The following is a 17,167-nucleotide window of genomic DNA, read 5'->3' as shown; positions in this document are numbered from 1 at the left end:
TATGATCCTTAACAATTTAGCAAATCCTGCATACTACTGGATCATACCTTTTTTGTGCAGTAAATATGCACCATTTATTTAACTCTGTATTATAGTGCCATCCATGGTTTGCTTTACTAACGGAAAGAAAATATCATGCATTTAACTGTTGTATCACAGATGAGGTGGACCGGTCCAATGGCAGGGAGTCAGCTTCAAAATACCCATTGTACAATGGTGTTGTTGCTAAATGCGGTAAACAGAAATGTAGTAAATCAGCTCATACAGATACATTTTCAGTGCTAGTGTCACGTAGACTCACTTCTATTTGACTAATCTTTGCAGACTTCAGGATAACGATGAAATTATCTTTAATAAACATTTAAAGCCTTTGCCCTTAGGCTTTGAGATCCAACAACCAAGGTTAACAGATGTTATATACTTGTTATATGTTATATATTTTACCGCAAGCCACGCAACATACAGCAGGTGGCAGTAGGAGAAAACAGCCTCATAGTTCAAGTCAAGACGTATGCAATCACCAAGTGTGTAGTCGCTGTTTATGACGCTAAAAGGGGATTAAATCAACTATCGATATACGGATTTCACAGCAAGATGGCGGATATAAATACGAAACAAATGCTTCAGAAAAGGTAATAAAAGACTGTGGTCTTAATTTTTAAAACTCGCTTCTCGGCATAGTGATTCGAATAACGGAAAGTAAAACAAATTGGGACATTGTAATTGTTTTATTATTTTGCAGGATAAAAAGTGTGATAGCAGCCAACACCCCAATTTTTCCTGCGTTCACCGATGACTTTCCCATTGATCTGTTTAAATTTCAGCCTCATAGAAAGCGATACCATATCGTTTGTATCTAATTCTTTATAGCGCTTTTATATTTCATTGTATATCTATCACACTAAATATATTTTGGAATAACTTTGGAAATAGCATGTCTTCTCATTATCTTCCGGGTCTGAGTGGTAACAAATATTCACATTGTCATTTGCGACCTTTTTTAATATTTTTTTATGATTACACATTTTTACGCCGATAACATGATTATTCGTGTTGATTTAATCTGCTTTTATAGTGCAAAGATCGCAGCAGGAGCAGTGGTGTGCGTAGAGAGTGAAATAAGAGGAGACGTTACAATTGGTAGGTTACCCTTTCTTTTTTCTGCATTTGGAATGCTTTCTAATCAGATTGTCCTTCACAACTTGTCATACCTAATCTTATTAAATATCAGGCTTATGTCCACGATAAAAATATGCATTATCAGTGTTGCGTCTTGATTCAGCAACTACATTTTGAGTTCTTCCTGTCGCTATAGGCATCCTTGCAGTTTGTGGTCCTGGTTAACTACGAGTAATTAGCTTCTTTCATTTCTCTTGGGTAAATGAAATATGTGAAAATTGGATCCCCAATAAGTGCAGTAAATGTTGTTTAGTGTATATACAATACAGGCTAAACAGTTCATATGACAGTCAAACAGTGTTTCTTGCTCTTTGTAAGTTTGAATGATTTTCCCAAGGCAGAAATAACCTTTGAAAATTCCTTGTGGAACTATTCTAACAGGTCCTAGGACAGTGGTACATCCCAAGGCTCGCATTATAGCAGAAGCTGGCCCCATTGTCATTGGAGAAGGCAACCTGATTGAAGAACAGGCTATGATTTGTAATGGGTAGGAGATGCTCTGTGGTTTCCCCATCAGTCTATTTCCATGGTAGCAATATTTGCTTACACTGCATTTTTATCTTAATATAGCTTTCCAGAAAACATCACACCAGACACGGACAGTTGGGAGCCCAAGACTATGACAATTGGAACAAACAATGTTTTTGAAGTAGGATGCAGTATCCTTTTCTTTCAGAAAGTAACATTCCAAATTTGTGGTGCATTGCATGTTCTAAAATGTGACATATTCGCAAAATGTTCAACACATTATGTGATGCATCATTTTGAATTCAAACGATCAAGTAGATGTCGATTCCTTCAGAAAATAATTAATTTCTATTGTTTTCGCAGGAAAAATAGAAAAGTTAGATGCATGCTTTGTTTAATGTGAAGAGTGATTTGATAAAAAACCACTGTAAAATATCAAACTGTCATAGGGTAGTGAATGCTTTCGGGTGTGTACTTAAAAATTTCTTTGACTGACTTGCACAGCATCACAAGCTATGAAAATTGGCGATAACAATGTCATAGAGTCTAAAGGTAAGACCTGAATCTTCCTTTCCCCTTCTTCGATAAAAGACAACAATACATCATATAAGGGAGGATTAATGTTGCATTATACCATAGCTTTTACAGGACAGTGATCAGTGACAGCGATGAATTGTATATGAATGATTTAATTATATTGAAAACTAATGAGGTTGGCATTATATGGGTTACCATTAAAGAGTGCGTGCTTCACTTTTTATTTCTATTTTCATTAGAAGCTTACAGGCTGCATATTCTTTAAATTAAATTAGTTCCACATGTAGGTATGACCAAGTGATTTTCTTAAAAAAGGAACTTTCTGAGAAGGGATATCCTTCAAGATTCTTTCGGACTAAAGACATCTCTTCTGTTTGAAGCTACAACTATTATTCGTTTGTCACAATGCTGTTTTATAATGAATTCAAGCAATTCACAATTAACAAGCAGGGTTTATGTATGCATCTAAATTCCTTTGATACATAAGGTTGCTCTTCTTCATCTAGCTGAAGTAGGTAGGAATGTAATCCTCACCAGCGGTTGCATCATTGGAGCCTGCTGCCAGGTGAATACATGTGAGGTCATTCCAGAGAATACGGTCATCTATGGATCAGAGTGCATGCGCCGTGTGCAGACTGAAAGACCTCAGGTTAGTTCCATGTTGGCATATTCCCACACATTCTGCCCGAGGGGAATGAGGTGTAAATCCAAAGACATAAGAAGCCCTATAGCCCTGTAGGCTGTCTAAAAATATTTATTGAAAAATTATAAGTAAATAAGAAAAAGTAAGGTGATTACCTTTTCTTTTTTTCTAAAATAACATTAGTTAAGCTTTTGGTACTATGTTTTTCAAATACTTTAGGTGACTGAGTTGCACATTTACTTTAAAAATGTTCATGCAGACGTTTAATTGATTTCATTTGTGTTTTGATTTATTGTTCGTATTTAAAAGGTCATGGGAAAAGACTTACTAGTCACTAAACCTAAAAACTTGAACACTGTTAGTAGGCTCTTGCTGCTGCTATTTAACGTTTCTCCTGCATGTGGATACATGGAAAGATTCAATGGATTTCTCTCCTACAGCCTCAGACGCTCCAGCTAGATTTTCTAATGAAGATTCTTCCCAATTATCATCATCTCAAGAAGACTGTCAAAGGAAACTCTACTCCTACAAAAAACTGAATGTTATGTGAACTGATTTTGTTCTCAGCATCACCCGGCCTGCACACCATAAAGGTATTTTATGTTTATACTGAACAGACCTCTTTTAACAATTGTGATGTTTCTCATGAATGAAAAAACAAAACCTTGGGACACCCAGCATGTTTTTTTGAAAAGCATACCCTTAGAAATGAAAAATGAAACTGAAGTTATTTTTTTTTTTAGGTTGAGCCTGTAAGATGTTTTGTGGTGCACATTATTCATATTTTAAATTATTTTAGTAGTTGCTGCTGTAGCTACAAAAACCTATGCATCATAATGTTTCTTTATTATGTTTTTACCTACAATTGTTGAAGTAAAACTGAAACCCTTCTGTTCATTCCAATACTCTAAAAAATAAAGCTAAGAAACAGTTAATGTTTTCATGTAATACCATTGTTATCGCTAAATAAAGATAACTATTTAATAATATTTTCTTTTTAGTTTTTGTAGCCAGAGCATTGCATATTAATACTCCTTTTGTGTAAAGGTAATGCATTTATCCTTATAGTCAGACCTAGATGTCTGTGTGTTTAAAAAGCACTTTAATAGCTTTAATAGCTTTTCATGCGGAAATAAATAAAAAAAAATGTTATGAAAGCACTACCCAGCCAGTTAAAAATTTTTAGGGCATCACTGTAAATAAATGTTTTGCAGATATGGGCAGTGTATCAGCACTTTGTTCCTCTCATCTTGTGCAGATAAACTCCCCTTTTTGTATGTTTCACTCCAAGTTATATATCCACTTTGATCAGCAGACATATATACGTTCTCCCAATCTCTTTTTTTACTGTTTGTTTTTCTCCTGATGGAAGGAGCTCAAATTGGTGGTGGTCATGACAGTCAATGATCATACTGGCCTTCTGCACTATTTGACGTTCTGTAGATGTCTTGAAGCTGTAGTTGTTGTGCACCAATAATTTTGCTGGCTACCTTCACAATCCTGTAGTTATTGTGTGTGTTAAGGTTACCAACTCAGTTAGGACAGATGCAATCTAATTCCAGTGGATTCTTCTCCATGCTTGATAAATAAAAGAAGTAAGAATCCATCCTTAGAGATTGTGTCATCCTAGCTGCTTGCTTGACACACCATAAAAAAATAAGTAAGAGAGGCATCAAATATCCCATTTCTGTTTTTTTGTTAATGCATGAACATTTTTTAATGAAAAAAACTCAAGATATTGATATAGCTATATCAAACGTAACCCCTTCTTCGTCATACATATGATCATTTCCTTTGTAGTATGCAGTGAGCCTTTTAAAAAGGATATTTCCTGTTTTAAAAATCCATAACATCTTCATTCTATTCAGCTTCATGGTTGTGCCAGAGCCTGGCAAGCAACACGCACCAGGCTGGGTACTCCCTGGGTTGGGACGCAGTCTGTCTGAACAGTTTATTCATTTTTATTTTTGCCATGTCTTTAAGTTTCACAAGGTGGTGCTGCTGAGCCATAAATGCATACAGTTAGCATCGGTCCTGGTTTACTTGTAATTGCACTGGAAGGTGGAGCGTTCAGAGGCAACATATTGTATGCTAAGGTTTTCTATTACAATAATGTAATAACAAAGGCTAGTGATGCAGAAGAAAATGATGTAAATTGAATAAAATATTTTAGTTAGTGTCTGGCCTTGGTTAACCTTTGTGGTAATGGTAACTGTATATGATGTACAGTGTATATATTATTGTTCTGTTTCATTAATAAAAATCTGCCTTGCTTCAATCCCTTCCCATATTTACAGTATACAAAGTGTATTTTTGGTCTCTAGTTGGTTACCAAGCAAAATAAATCCTCCTGATTTAATCCCTGATTTACAGTAAGTATGTTTCTTGATTCAGCTTAATTAGAATGGAGTTCCTGTTACATTAGTGTGGCCCAATCTTTCAATACTGAATCTTTCCATCTTATTTACTTTCCATTTAGCTCTGCCATACCTGAACCCATCAAGGAATTTCTAAACTAAGAAAGCCTGAGCAGCCAAAGATAATCAAGAAAAAAATTCTGGGTAATTCGTGTTCCGAAATGCAATGTATAATGCATTTATAATGTATGTATAATGTATGTATAAATGTATTTTTCTTTACCCAAGAAAAAGTAGACAACTATTCAATGATTCACGATAGGCGATGATTGAAACAATCGGTCTTGGAAAGCCAGAGTCTTCTCATTTTCATTCTACCTGGGGACCTACTGGTATAATTCAATAATTTACTTATTGTAGTATTTGTTCACTATAAAGCTTTTAGGGATGTGGCTGTCCAGAACAAGAAGAGAGTATTGCTGCCACACATTGTTTTTTTTCTTTCTTTGAATAGTTTAATATGCTCTTAATTTCTAATCCCCAAATATTTTGAACAGAGTTATTTATGCAATATATACTCATAAATTGTGCTGATAAAGAATGAGAAAAATTACATTTTTTTATAAACCCATGTTTCTGTTATGAACAGCACACATTTTTTTTAGCTGACAAGCACACTCCACTCTCCTCTCCAGATACAAAAATTGAAACTCAAGGTTTTTCGGTTACCTGGAAAAAAAATACTTGACCACTCCACAACCACAACACAGCATACTGTATATATGTTTAAACTGATATGTCATGTTCAAAAGGCCACAAACTGCTGGAAAGATAAAACTTTTCTGACAGCTGGCCTTTACATCCAGACTCCCTTTCCAGTTTAACAGTGAAAGGTGACCTATAAATATCTGTGGTATACATTTTATTTGGCCAGAATTGTTTTAATTCTCCCCATGAACTCAAGTACAACAAAAATTTAAGCCGTTTTTGATTGCTTTCCTGCAAGTTTTATTGTTCTGAAATTAGTAATAAAGTATAAGTAAATATTTGTTAAAAAACAATGTACTGTATAGCAATTATGTGTTCAGTAAAATAATCACCCACCTCATACATTAATATTTCTGTTCAAATTGTCTTTGATTATAAATATACATCTCGTATCTTAATGCCAAGGCCACTGAGCCCTTTAAAGAACTACACACAGCTGTACTGTACTGGTATCTAACTCCAAGATTTTGCTGAATATATAACAAAATTTTCATTTTAATCATAAAAAAAGATGTCTCTTTCAAAAATCCTGACGACAGAAGAAATGTCTTTTATTATTTCAGTAGTTCTATATGTTAAGAGACGAGAGAGACTAGAGACGGATAAGGATAAGGATGTACTGTACTTGAGCATTAATTTATTCATACTTTATGAGTAGGTTATTTACTGTAAATGGAAGACATGCATTGTGACAGCATGACAGAAAAGGAGATGTGGGAGCTTCTGAGGGGATTCTGGAAAGCTGAGTGGTAGTGAGCTTCAGCAGGCAGGCTGATTAGGTGTTGCAAGCGGGCTGGTCAGTCAAGGGAAAAGGCAGGTGGCAGAGGAGTGACAGTTACACCGCTGAAAACCAGGGACAGAAGCGGACAGGTTTCGCATACATCTGCTCTTCATTGTGCACTGACAGTGAAAGGCAAAAACCAGCCATAGCGGCTGAGTGCCGTAACGCAGTAACTCCAAAACATGAGAGCAACAGCGTTGTGAAGACAAACGGACGCGTGTGCTGATTGCCTAACGAGAAGGGTAGCGTGGTCAGGTGGTGAAGCGCTGAAGCGCTGTCTGGGGTGACAGGAGCAGGGCAGCGGAATGACGGCTGTCTGGGGTCAATGGCAGTGGAGCCACTGAGCAGGGGCTGGCTGGGAGGCAGGCAGCAGGTTCAGCCGGATAAGAAGGGGATACCAGGAGAAGCAGGAAGTGGCGCAGGTGAACGAGGGCTGCCCCCGACAGCAGGCAGCAGGGAAGCTGTACAGAGGCTGCCTGGAGAGAACAGGAGAGAAAATAAACGTCTCCACTAGATCGAGATGCTTTTTGAAAAATTAGATTTAGCGCTTGCTAGACGAATGCAAAGCTAGTGGCCAGGTGGCTCCAGAGAGCTCAATGTCAGAGCGCTGGTCCAGCAGGGAACTGAGCCTGAAATAGGCGGATCAGTCAGGCCATTGATTGCTAGATTTGCTACCTGGCTAAAAGATTGTCAGAGGGACAGAAAGATGGCCCGAGCTCGTTCTCATGGGGCCGATGGACGGGCAAGAGCTTGTGGGAATACGTCGGGTTGCCATGACAATGCCAGACTGCAAGCTCCTCCCAGCCCGGGGGTAACACCATCATTATGAAATTAGCTATAGATACCAAAATCAAATAGCTCCCGTTGCATTTGTCTCAAGCATCCCTCCTCCACTCCATCCCCAGCTTGCAGCTGACCCTTGGTCCACTCCTCTCTGAATGGGGTCCGAGCCTTGTAGTCCTATGGCCAGGAGGCTACCCATTAGCCAGGAGGATTAAGACAAACTTATCTCACCAAGTAATCCAAACACCCACAATGCATTCAATTCTTGGATGTTGATGTCCCTAGGGAATTTAATGTTTACAAGTTTATCAAAATAAAATCGTGGGAAATTTCATTTAGGCAAGTACAGGATGTTAACATCCAATATATGTAATGTATTAACTTTCATTCTCTTAAACATTAACTAGGGTATATCAAGTCAGTCTCTTCTTCACATTGTAGTGTATCTAATTATACAAATTATTACAAATTATAAGAACAGTGGGCAGTAGTATTCTGTGTTGGTCCAGTATATACAATACACTACAAATTACAATCAATCAATTTGTATTTGTTATCCAGCTATGAATATGATTGATGGGTAATAATAATGACTTATAAACATTGAAATGTACTTAAAGTGAATACTTTTGGTCGGTTGAGATCACTGGGTTGAACACAAAGTATGTTTTTGTTATAATATGATCAAAGGAATGCTTGGAATTACCCAATTCCACAGTTTTGACTTTGTTGTCCCAATACATTTGGAGAGCACTGTACGTAGATACATTTTAAACATTTGGCTGATGGCCTTTTTGTGAAATCAAGAAAGAAAGGCTGTCACAGATGTCCTACATTAGGAACAGAACTACTCCAGAGCTATATTAGTTGAGAATTTTGTAATACCAAAATTCTGCAGACCTTCCTTTCTTTGATTTATCTCTCCCTTCCCCCTACCCTGATCTGCAATTGTAAGAGCTGAAAAACATTCCAAGGGGGAATTGTAATTCATTATAGAAACATATGTCAACACTTTGGAACTCACATTTAAAAATGCTTAAGGTGGTTCCTATCAGTCTTGCCTTCTCCTTAACCCTTTCACCGTTTCCTCAGCTGAGACAGTTGTGCCATGCTATATCATTACTTTGGTAAAGAAAAAAAAATATTGCAAAGTCTTTCTGTGCCGTATATTTCCAGGAGTCACTGTTGACAAATTAAAGATGTTTCAGTAGAATTTTGGAAAATATGGTTTGTTTTCCTGAGCACACTACTATTGTAGCTTCCCCATATTGAAAGGGTTACTGGTGTACAGATTTATCTTACTTTGAAAAGTAATATTTTACCCCATCCTTCACAATGCAACGTACACACACCTACAGTATGCATGGAACCCTGACAAAATGTTTTCCGCAAGATGTCATGATCTCACCGTCTGCAAAACAGTGTAGGTACAAGCCAGTTTTTTTTATCTTTGTGGATGTTTCTGTGTCACAAAGATTCTCCACATTCTTTAAGAAACATTAGAAAATACAAAAGAGGTATGCGGTAGTATCTGTTTGTTCAAATCACGTTAGGAAATGTCCTCCTCGCTCACACATCCATGAGGAAGTAACCTATGGATCTGAATGTAATATTTACTGTATGTGTGAACAAACTGAAATTTGCCTACCAGCCCCCTCCCACTAAATAAATGTAGCTCATCAAAATTAATTTTGGAAAATTCAAAAAACAATTTTGACCGTTAATGAACATTTTATATTGTTATAAAATGAACAAAATATTAATCTGGCTGGAAAAGGAGTGCCAAGGAGTTTGGTCAGCTGTTAAAAAGCCTTATGACTTTCCTTAAGGGAATGGAAAAAGACTGGCAATTTCCTACAGTTAACCACAGGGTCTGCACTGGCAGCATCATGCCACAGTTGACTGAACATGTTTCCCACAATCTTGCTGTATTTCAAAGTAACGTTGTAATGTCTAGACGTCTACAGAAAACATATAGGAAATAACACGTTTGAGTTAACTATTGACACTGAAGTGTCTGGTGACATGTATTTGGAAACTCCAAATTAGGCTGTTGTCACTTACATCTTGCACAAACATTGTGGTGGGGCAACATTCAGAATGGGCCCAGTGCATTCTGGAACTTGTGCTGAACAGCCAACACATCCAGGAATTACCGTAGCTGCCTGGTGCCAGCTCTAGCTGGAATGTTGCTCATCACTTAGACAGAGAGCTCGTCTGCCAGAGAAAGAAACCGTGCTTTTTCCACTGTGGTTCATGTCAGGAGCAGATGTGTAGCTTGCCACTCATGCAGGTTTGCCATAAAAGAGCAGTTCTGATAAGGGTTCTCATAACAAACCAGAAAGCAGTCCTTTTTCATTCCTGTAAATATAAGCAAATCTTGACAAAGTAGCATTAAATTAACTGTAAATGAAGTATTGGAATAAAGCAATTTACAGAGCAAAGTTCACTTAAATTACCTCCTATACATCATAAGGATTAGAACGTATCCATGATGCGTAGAATATGGGTCGTATTTATGTTTAGAGAAAACATTAAGGCATCAACAAGATGGACTGATTATAACCCCCCCACTATCTGTAGTATTAGTCATACAAAACAATTATCTTCACTTCTGTTTTTTTTACTTTGTATAAACATTATTGGGAATCAAGATTCTTAAAGACACTGGAAAGATTTTTCTTTATTGCCATGTGGGGTCATTTCTTGTAGCTTTTTTTTTTATTTTAAGCATTTTACAAATTCATTTACAGCCCCAAGTAGCGTTAAAACAGAAGCCCTTATCCACCTTCATTTATTTGTAAAGGAATACGGGATGAAATTAAACTTTTTTAAGGAGGCCAGCTGCCAGGAATGGAAATGTTGCTGGAGAAATGTGATTTGCCTTGGCCAGAGTGTCTGCTCTACAATTTGACCCATTTCCTAAGTCAGCCATGAAAAGAGCAAAATGGCAGGCCAATGGCAAGGCAGCCTTTCTCAATCTGCTTCATTGACTTTAATGAAACTGTGGGCCAACAGTATTACCACATCCTGCAAAGCAGGTTAGCTTGATCAGAGAAAGTCTGGAAATGACAGGGCACACCGGGTGGGAGCAAAGTGCTGTGAGAATTGCTGCCGTGTGGTTTGAATCTATATATAGAAGCAATGGCACTTCACTGCACTGCTGCCTCTTGCTCAAAAGGACACGGGACGTACTGATTACGTGCTGTACCATCCAAAAGTATTCACCCCCTTACAAAGATGTCCAGTTTTGTTGATGTACAGTATACGCACGTGCTTGAAATTCACTACCTGACTGAAGATCTTTGTGAAGGCAGGTGTATTAATTACGAAATTATGTGAACCACAAATAATGTGCACAGAGAAACAAAACTATGTTAAGACGCCTACAATTACTTTACGTTTTATTTAACTTTGCTGTTCCTTTTTTAACATGTTATTTAAATGGTAACTGGGATTAAGTGACCAACAAGTTCAAAATAACAAAGGAAAAGGAGTGGTACAGACAATACAGTTTGCCATTCCTCTGTAACCCTTGGAGATCCTCTCTACAGTATATCTTGACACTCACTGGGTAGGACAAAGCCATCTGCAACAGAGAGACTGCAGAGCACACTGTATGTAGGTTTCCTCCCAACAAACACTGGTGTGAAATATTTATAAAGACTTTTTACCTCCCGTGTCCCAACCCTAACTGCTACACTACCTTAACACAAAACACACACACAGAGACTACTTAACACTGAGTACACTGAACACACATTATTAGCAGAAAGCTCTCACAGTGAGACAATATTCTAATAATCAATAAGAATAATTGACTGGGAGATATATGGACAAATACAATTCTATTTTGCATAAGCTACCCTATCCTTTTTAGTTTTGATACTGAGACACCCACATGACAGTCTTACTGTCGAGAAATAGCTGCAAAGTCTAGTTGTTCTCTCACTATTTATTGAGGAAGGAAAATGCTGTCTTTTATGCCCTAAAGATGCATTTGCTTAGGTTGCTTGGCAAATCAATTTTAATGGGTTAAAAAGAGCTTCTGCAACTACTACAATATGGTAGGTTAACCTACTGCCCCTGACAATAATTAAAATTTAACTGCTCAAAGTCATGAATAAAAACATCATGTTATACCAAATTGCCTTGTTTAATAAAGCAATATTACATTGCATTGTGTATTGCATTGTTAAAGGACAGGCATTTTTTATTTACAGTACATCTTACATTTATTTCGTTCTCTTTAAAGTTTCTAAAGTTGCAATTTTCTAGAAATGTCACTTTTTTATTTTAATTACAACATTATGAATACAGAGTGCACCAAAAGAGTAGAATGACCAGTGATAGAGTACTGCAAGCATCGTCATTCTAGGACTCATCTTCTCATCTTATTATTAATCTTCCTATTCTTCATCTTTTGCGCTTTCTGCATCTTCTACATTTGGTCATCTTTTGCAGAATAGGCATCAATATGGGTGCATCAATAAGGTTATGTAGCAGGTGAGTATTGGGAATGGAAAATGGTACATCCTTTATCTTATACAAATCATCATCTGGAGCAAAAGGATTTTATTCTTGTGGTAATCTAATAATGAAGAAGGGAGCATCTGGTTTAATGCTAATGAAGTTCAATTGCCATTTACTGTACTGGAAATTATCCCTCTAGATTGTTGCCAGCCTCTGTCTCTGTAGAATTTTGTAGGCTTGTAATCCAAGGGAATATAAATTACCAGCCATATACCTAAGAACAAGGATGGAGTGAAAACTATCATATTACAGATCAAATGATGGGGACTGTGCCAACATGTGGGTCCTCTTTCCCTCCCCTTAGAGATCAGGACTGTAAGAATATTCAATCACTACAAATGACACAGAACCTTTGGAAATTTCTCCACACATTTTCTAAGGTCCTGAGACATACTATGTCATGATCAGAATCCCTCCTCTTAAGGGCGCTCCGGCCCTTTCGTATTTTAGTAGATTATGTGCACCTGCCCTCTGTTTGTCCCTCCTTATTTAAGCCGGGCGCTCTCGCTACTCCTGGCTCTGCATTGGAAGACAGATGCCTGGAGAACCACTTACCATCAAGTTGTCCTACGTCCACGGCTTGAAGGCGTAGGCTTCCTAACGGTGTCCTGACCAAGCTGAGTCCGGGGCTCGGAGCACCCGGCCTCGTTATCCAGTTTTTATCTTCCTGGTTCCCTGACCCTCTCCCTGTTCTAGATCCCTTTCCGAATTTTAACTGTGTTTGTTTTGTCCTGGATGGATTCCCGTTTTGGAATTTGGACTGCGCCCCGGATTCCCCCATTTGGACTTCCCTGAACCTGTTTGCCATCGCCACGCCCCCACGAGCAATGGATCACCGTAGTCACACCCTCCTGTCTGTCATCCCGTCTTGATCCTCTTCGTCTCCTCCACCAGATGTCCTTCTCCAGTTCCAGATTATACCGTCTGCATAGGGTCCTGAACTATGCTTCACGGGAACTTTGACGGGCTCCCGTTACATACTCTACACTGATTCTGAACACACAATAATCTACACCTGGCCTACAGTACCATGTCAGAAATGCTGTTTGAATTCAGTACTGCTGTTGCTTGATCAGATAACTCTGATCAGATTACTTAAGCAAGTCCTATCTTTTCCAAATCCATAGTAGTTATCCTTTAGAATCCTAGTGCTTTACAGGTAATCCTCTATTTTATTTGTATTTATTATCATCATAATCTTACATGTCATAAACATAGGCTTTATTGGATTAGATTATGGCACATAACTGAACCAATTTGAAAGAACAAGAAGCAAATCAAGAGCATTGAAGAGAGTTCACAAAGACTTGACCCAAAAGCTCGAAGAAGCTGTATTGGCCTCATTAGTCACATTCAGAGCCAAAGACGACAACCATCCTTACTTGCAAGGGAAAGCCAATGAAAATAAAAGAAGGAATGTTTCACATGATTATCTCTGAGAAAACTGTTTTCCTGTTTTTTTTGTTTTTTCTTTTTACCAAACTGTACTTTTTAATAATTTAATCAATTCTTTCATAGTCCTCATATTTTACTTAATTGATTATTTAACCTAGAATGTTTTTTGGGTCAAACTCAGAAATGTAGTTTCTAACTAATAAATCCACTCCATGTGTTTTTGTTCAAATTTAAAGCAAAAGCTGTACCTTCATAAAGCTCGTAACTTCCTGTAAAGAAAGCAAAGGAGGTTCATATCAGGATTATTGTTATTTTTTAAAATGCCATTCAAAGTCTCAGAGAAATCTTTTTGAGAAGCCTCCTTTTGAAGTTAGAAAGAGTTAAAAGGCAAGGTAGCATTTTGCACTTACCTGCTCTAGGATTGCAGGGACAATAAACAAGTGTAAACCCATGTTGTTGTTTTATCTTGCAAATATGATTAAAACCCAGTGAGTTGTAAAAGCTGTAACTGTATCTCTTCTCTTTCCTGTTATATTTTTCATTTCTTGCTGTCCGTCTTTTTACAGATAGTGTTAGTTGAATGGACTGGCTGGAGGGGAATTCCAGTCTCATAAATTGCCAAGTTATCTGGTTTTCACTGATCTGCATAACCTTAAATATGTAGCAAGCTTATCTAGTCAAATGCCTCAACTGTCCAAACACACTTCAATAGTTATGTTCCTCGTCGGTAGTCAAACTACCTCTACAAAATGAGATGCAGTAAAAATGACCAAACTCTACATCCGTACTACTTCCAACACATAAGAGTAGGCTCTGTGTGCGTCCATTACTACTGTTGGTTGTTAAAATAACTGTAACTAGTCAAGCAAGAAATAAGTTTTCTAAATCCATGTTAAACATCCACTAGAACCCACAATTATACAGCTAATCAACTAGTTTTGTTTGGATGACTCTAACTTTACAACTTTTAAAAGCTTTATCAGATCTTCCAGTTCTTTGCTATGGAACATGGGCCAGCATTTGCCATACAGGTGTTAAAGGCATTGGAGATGATAATATGAACTGGTGACGGAGTACATTGAAACATGTAGTCAAACGTATTTCAATTATACCCTCACTCAATAAGGAGGGTAGCTGGTAGTTTTTGTGGGTCCATTGATCAACTCTCTGATCCCTGATCTTGAGTCACAATTTCCTTCTGGTCTGAGGGATTCGGTTGTCTTGTAGCAGATTTCACACACGTTCACTGTGTGTGTTCACACCAAGAATCTCCCACACATTAGTTTCATACAGTATGTGTTTACTAAGTGTGTTTAAACTAAGACCAGTCTGGCATCACTTTTAGTGTATTCTAGCTGAGCATACCACTGCATTTGTGCATTTAGAATGCCACTTGCTCTCTAGAGCACTGTGGAGTTTCTGGTGGGTCAAATGTCCGTGACAGATGGGTGTGTTGGAGGTGTATATACAGAATTACCATCCATTTCCTAACTGCTTCTTCCAATTCAGGGTCGTGGGGGAGCCAGAGCCTATTCTGGCAAGCAACAGGAGCTAAGCAGGGTTCACCCTGGATAGGACACCAGTGCTTTGCAGAATAGACAGACACACGCACATTCACATCAGGACCAATTTTCACAGAAGCCAGTTAACCTAATGGTATGTGTCTGGACTGTGGTAGGAAACCTGTGCATCCAGAGGAAAGCAATGCAAACATGGGGAAAACACACAAACTCCATAGAAATAGCAGATAGGTCTGGAATTTATCCCAGAGCCACAACAGTGCAAGGCAGATATGCTAACTACTGTGCCGCTGTACTGCCTTCAGTATATCCTGCAAATTGGATGAATATAAAACAAGAAATGTCGATTGTAGTTTTAATTATATATGAGTCCTATGGATTTAAAATATATATATATGGACCATCATTGCAAAGTGCAATCTACTTTACAAGAAAACCAAAAGATAAGCGTATACAGGACCAAAATGTAGTGTACATAGACATGCCTGGTACTGTATCTCCTTTGACAGCAATCAGCTGATGAGCTGTTTCCAAAGATAAAAAAAGCAGGTAAAAACGAAAAGGTGAAGCCTACAAAGAAAAAGAAAACTTTTGTAGAAAGTATTAAGCATAGTGATCATTGTATCAACTTTGGCCTTTCACAGTTTGAAAATCTTGGCATCATTTAAGTAAGACTGAATAAAGTTGCAAGTAGCTCCAAGACAAACTATTGACTTAAAGATCCTGAATGAAGACTGCTTGGACAGAGCTATACACGATATCTCAGCCACCCAATTATTATTCAATTAAATGTCAAGGGGGATTTGAAGGAAGTTGTTCCTGCCAGGAAGCCTATGCACTTTAAACTGCCTGCATCAAACAAAGGAGAAAAAAATCAAGAGACAATATCAACAACTGACTTCCTCCGTATTACATACAGTATTCCTTATTTTGCATAATGTATGCTGGTGAGCGAAAGCTGTTTCTGTCTTTTAAATGTAGTTTAGGCGCATAAAAATTTCTTTAAAATTAGAACTAAAACACATTTTAAGACCCGTGTTCATTGTTTAGTATCTATATGCCTACTTGAAGTGCGTATCACAACTGATCAATAATCGTTTTGTATCGGGGTATAAGAAAGATTGCGCTGATACAGCTACATGAAAAATACCCCCAAAAAACCTTCTTGCTGGTTCTCGCTCTCTTTCTTAGCATATCTTTTTCAGCCTGAAGCGCTCTTCTGTTTCGTATCCTTATTATCAAGTTGCGTTTTTAGAAACATTCCTAATGGCTTAAGTGGAACACAACATACAGTACGACCTGCCCCCTGTTTCTCTGTACCCAGCCTCCCAATGAGAGAAAGCTTACTTCTGTCGGGATCTGTCTGACGTTCTGGCCATACCAGCAACAAAAGAGAAATGATCAGGTTTTCTTCACACAGCAGTCAAAGTGGAGTATTCTGGAGACCTAGGAATTGGAGTTCATAGGCGTCTTCCCGGAGTAACAGCCTGAAGTGAAACTGGCAGGATTCCCTGGCACCCAGACTCTGAGACCCTAGTCGTTTCTTGATCTTGGTTTCCTCGTTGTTTTTGGCTTTCTGGTTTCCATTCAACGCCGAAGGTCTTTGATGTTGACTAATTGAAGAGATTAGCATTCTTCAATTTCTGGACTGTATACTGAGGGTCTAATCTGCCTCCTGGATATCAACTGTACTGACAGCTGGATCCTTAAAAAAAAGCTTACATAAACTTGAATTCGGGCTTTACAAAATGAACAGCAGCAAAACTGAAAAAGAGAACGAGTTAAATGAATATAACAGCCAAGAAGAAGAGGTAACATTTGTATTTCAATTCCTTCTATTCGCGACATATTACCATTTTTCCATATAAAATAGATCCCGGATAAATCCCGTGAGAAAACTTTTAATACATTTTGTTACTTCCAAGTGTCTTAAGGTTTGTAAGACGTATTAATAGTACATACAGTGTGCACTCGGGCTTTAAAGCTGATGCACTCGAGATCAAGTACTTCGTGTACCCTTTTCGAAACCGAGCTACTGGATGTTGACTTTGAGAAGTTTTGGTCCCGAAATTGTGAATGGAGACGCGTATGTTGCTCTCATTTAACTGGATTGGTAGTTGATCCAATACTAAAGCACCCACTAATCCATTCATCAAATCACTGTATACAATATATGATTAATTAAATCGTATAATATATTGAA

General features: G+C 37.9%; 2 protein-coding genes across 4 annotated transcripts in view; both read left to right on the top strand.

Annotated features, from left to right (window-relative positions):
* Positions 1-525: 525 nt before the first annotated feature.
* dctn6 (dynactin subunit 6) lies at positions 526-6,280 on the top strand. Of its 2 annotated transcripts, XR_001478261.2 has the most exons (8): positions 526-632; positions 1,076-1,140; positions 1,561-1,666; positions 1,750-1,838; positions 2,152-2,199; positions 2,691-2,833; positions 3,268-3,420; positions 5,307-6,280. XR_001478261.2 is itself a non-coding variant. In XM_006629946.3 (7 exons), exons 1-7 carry the CDS (start codon positions 595-597, stop codon positions 3,364-3,366), a joined length of 588 nt encoding a protein of 195 aa, XP_006630009.1. In that variant the 5' UTR covers positions 526-594; the 3' UTR covers positions 3,367-5,117. The 2 variants fall into 2 exon arrangements, 1 of the variants encoding a protein (XP_006630009.1); XM_006629946.3 differs by lacking the exon at positions 5,307-6,280 and having other exon boundaries at positions 3,268-5,117.
* Positions 6,281-16,238: 9,958 nt separating this feature from the next.
* LOC102683103 (RNA binding protein, mRNA processing factor) overlaps positions 16,239-17,167 on the top strand; it is a 36,904-nt gene continuing 35,975 nt past the window's right edge. The window contains exon 1 of one of the 2 annotated variants that reach the window (XM_015345529.2): positions 16,239-16,775. In XM_015345529.2, coding sequence (XP_015201015.1) covers positions 16,713-16,775 — 63 coding nt within the window. In that variant the 5' untranslated portion in view covers positions 16,239-16,712. The remainder of the gene's footprint in view (positions 16,776-17,167) is intronic. The other variant, XM_015345528.2, reaches the window with a different exon arrangement.

The sequence above is a fragment of the Lepisosteus oculatus genome, chromosome 1 (genome assembly GCF_040954835.1).
Source record: "Lepisosteus oculatus isolate fLepOcu1 chromosome 1, fLepOcu1.hap2, whole genome shotgun sequence".
NCBI lineage: Eukaryota > Metazoa > Chordata > Actinopteri > Semionotiformes > Lepisosteidae > Lepisosteus > Lepisosteus oculatus.
Note: the sequence above shows the minus strand (reverse complement) of the source record. Positions and strands in the feature narration are given on the sequence as shown.

Coding starts and splice junctions, on each gene's coding strand:
- dctn6 (XM_006629946.3), top strand. CDS start 595: ATGGCGGATATAAATACGAAACAAATGCTTCAGAAAAG. Junction 633..1,075: donor AAACAAATGCTTCAGAAAAG/GTAATAAAAGAC, acceptor CTGCTTTTATAG/TGCAAAGATCGCAGCAGGAG. Junction 2,834..3,267: donor TGCAGACTGAAAGACCTCAG/GTTAGTTCCATG, acceptor TCTCTCCTACAG/CCTCAGACGCTCCAGCTAGA.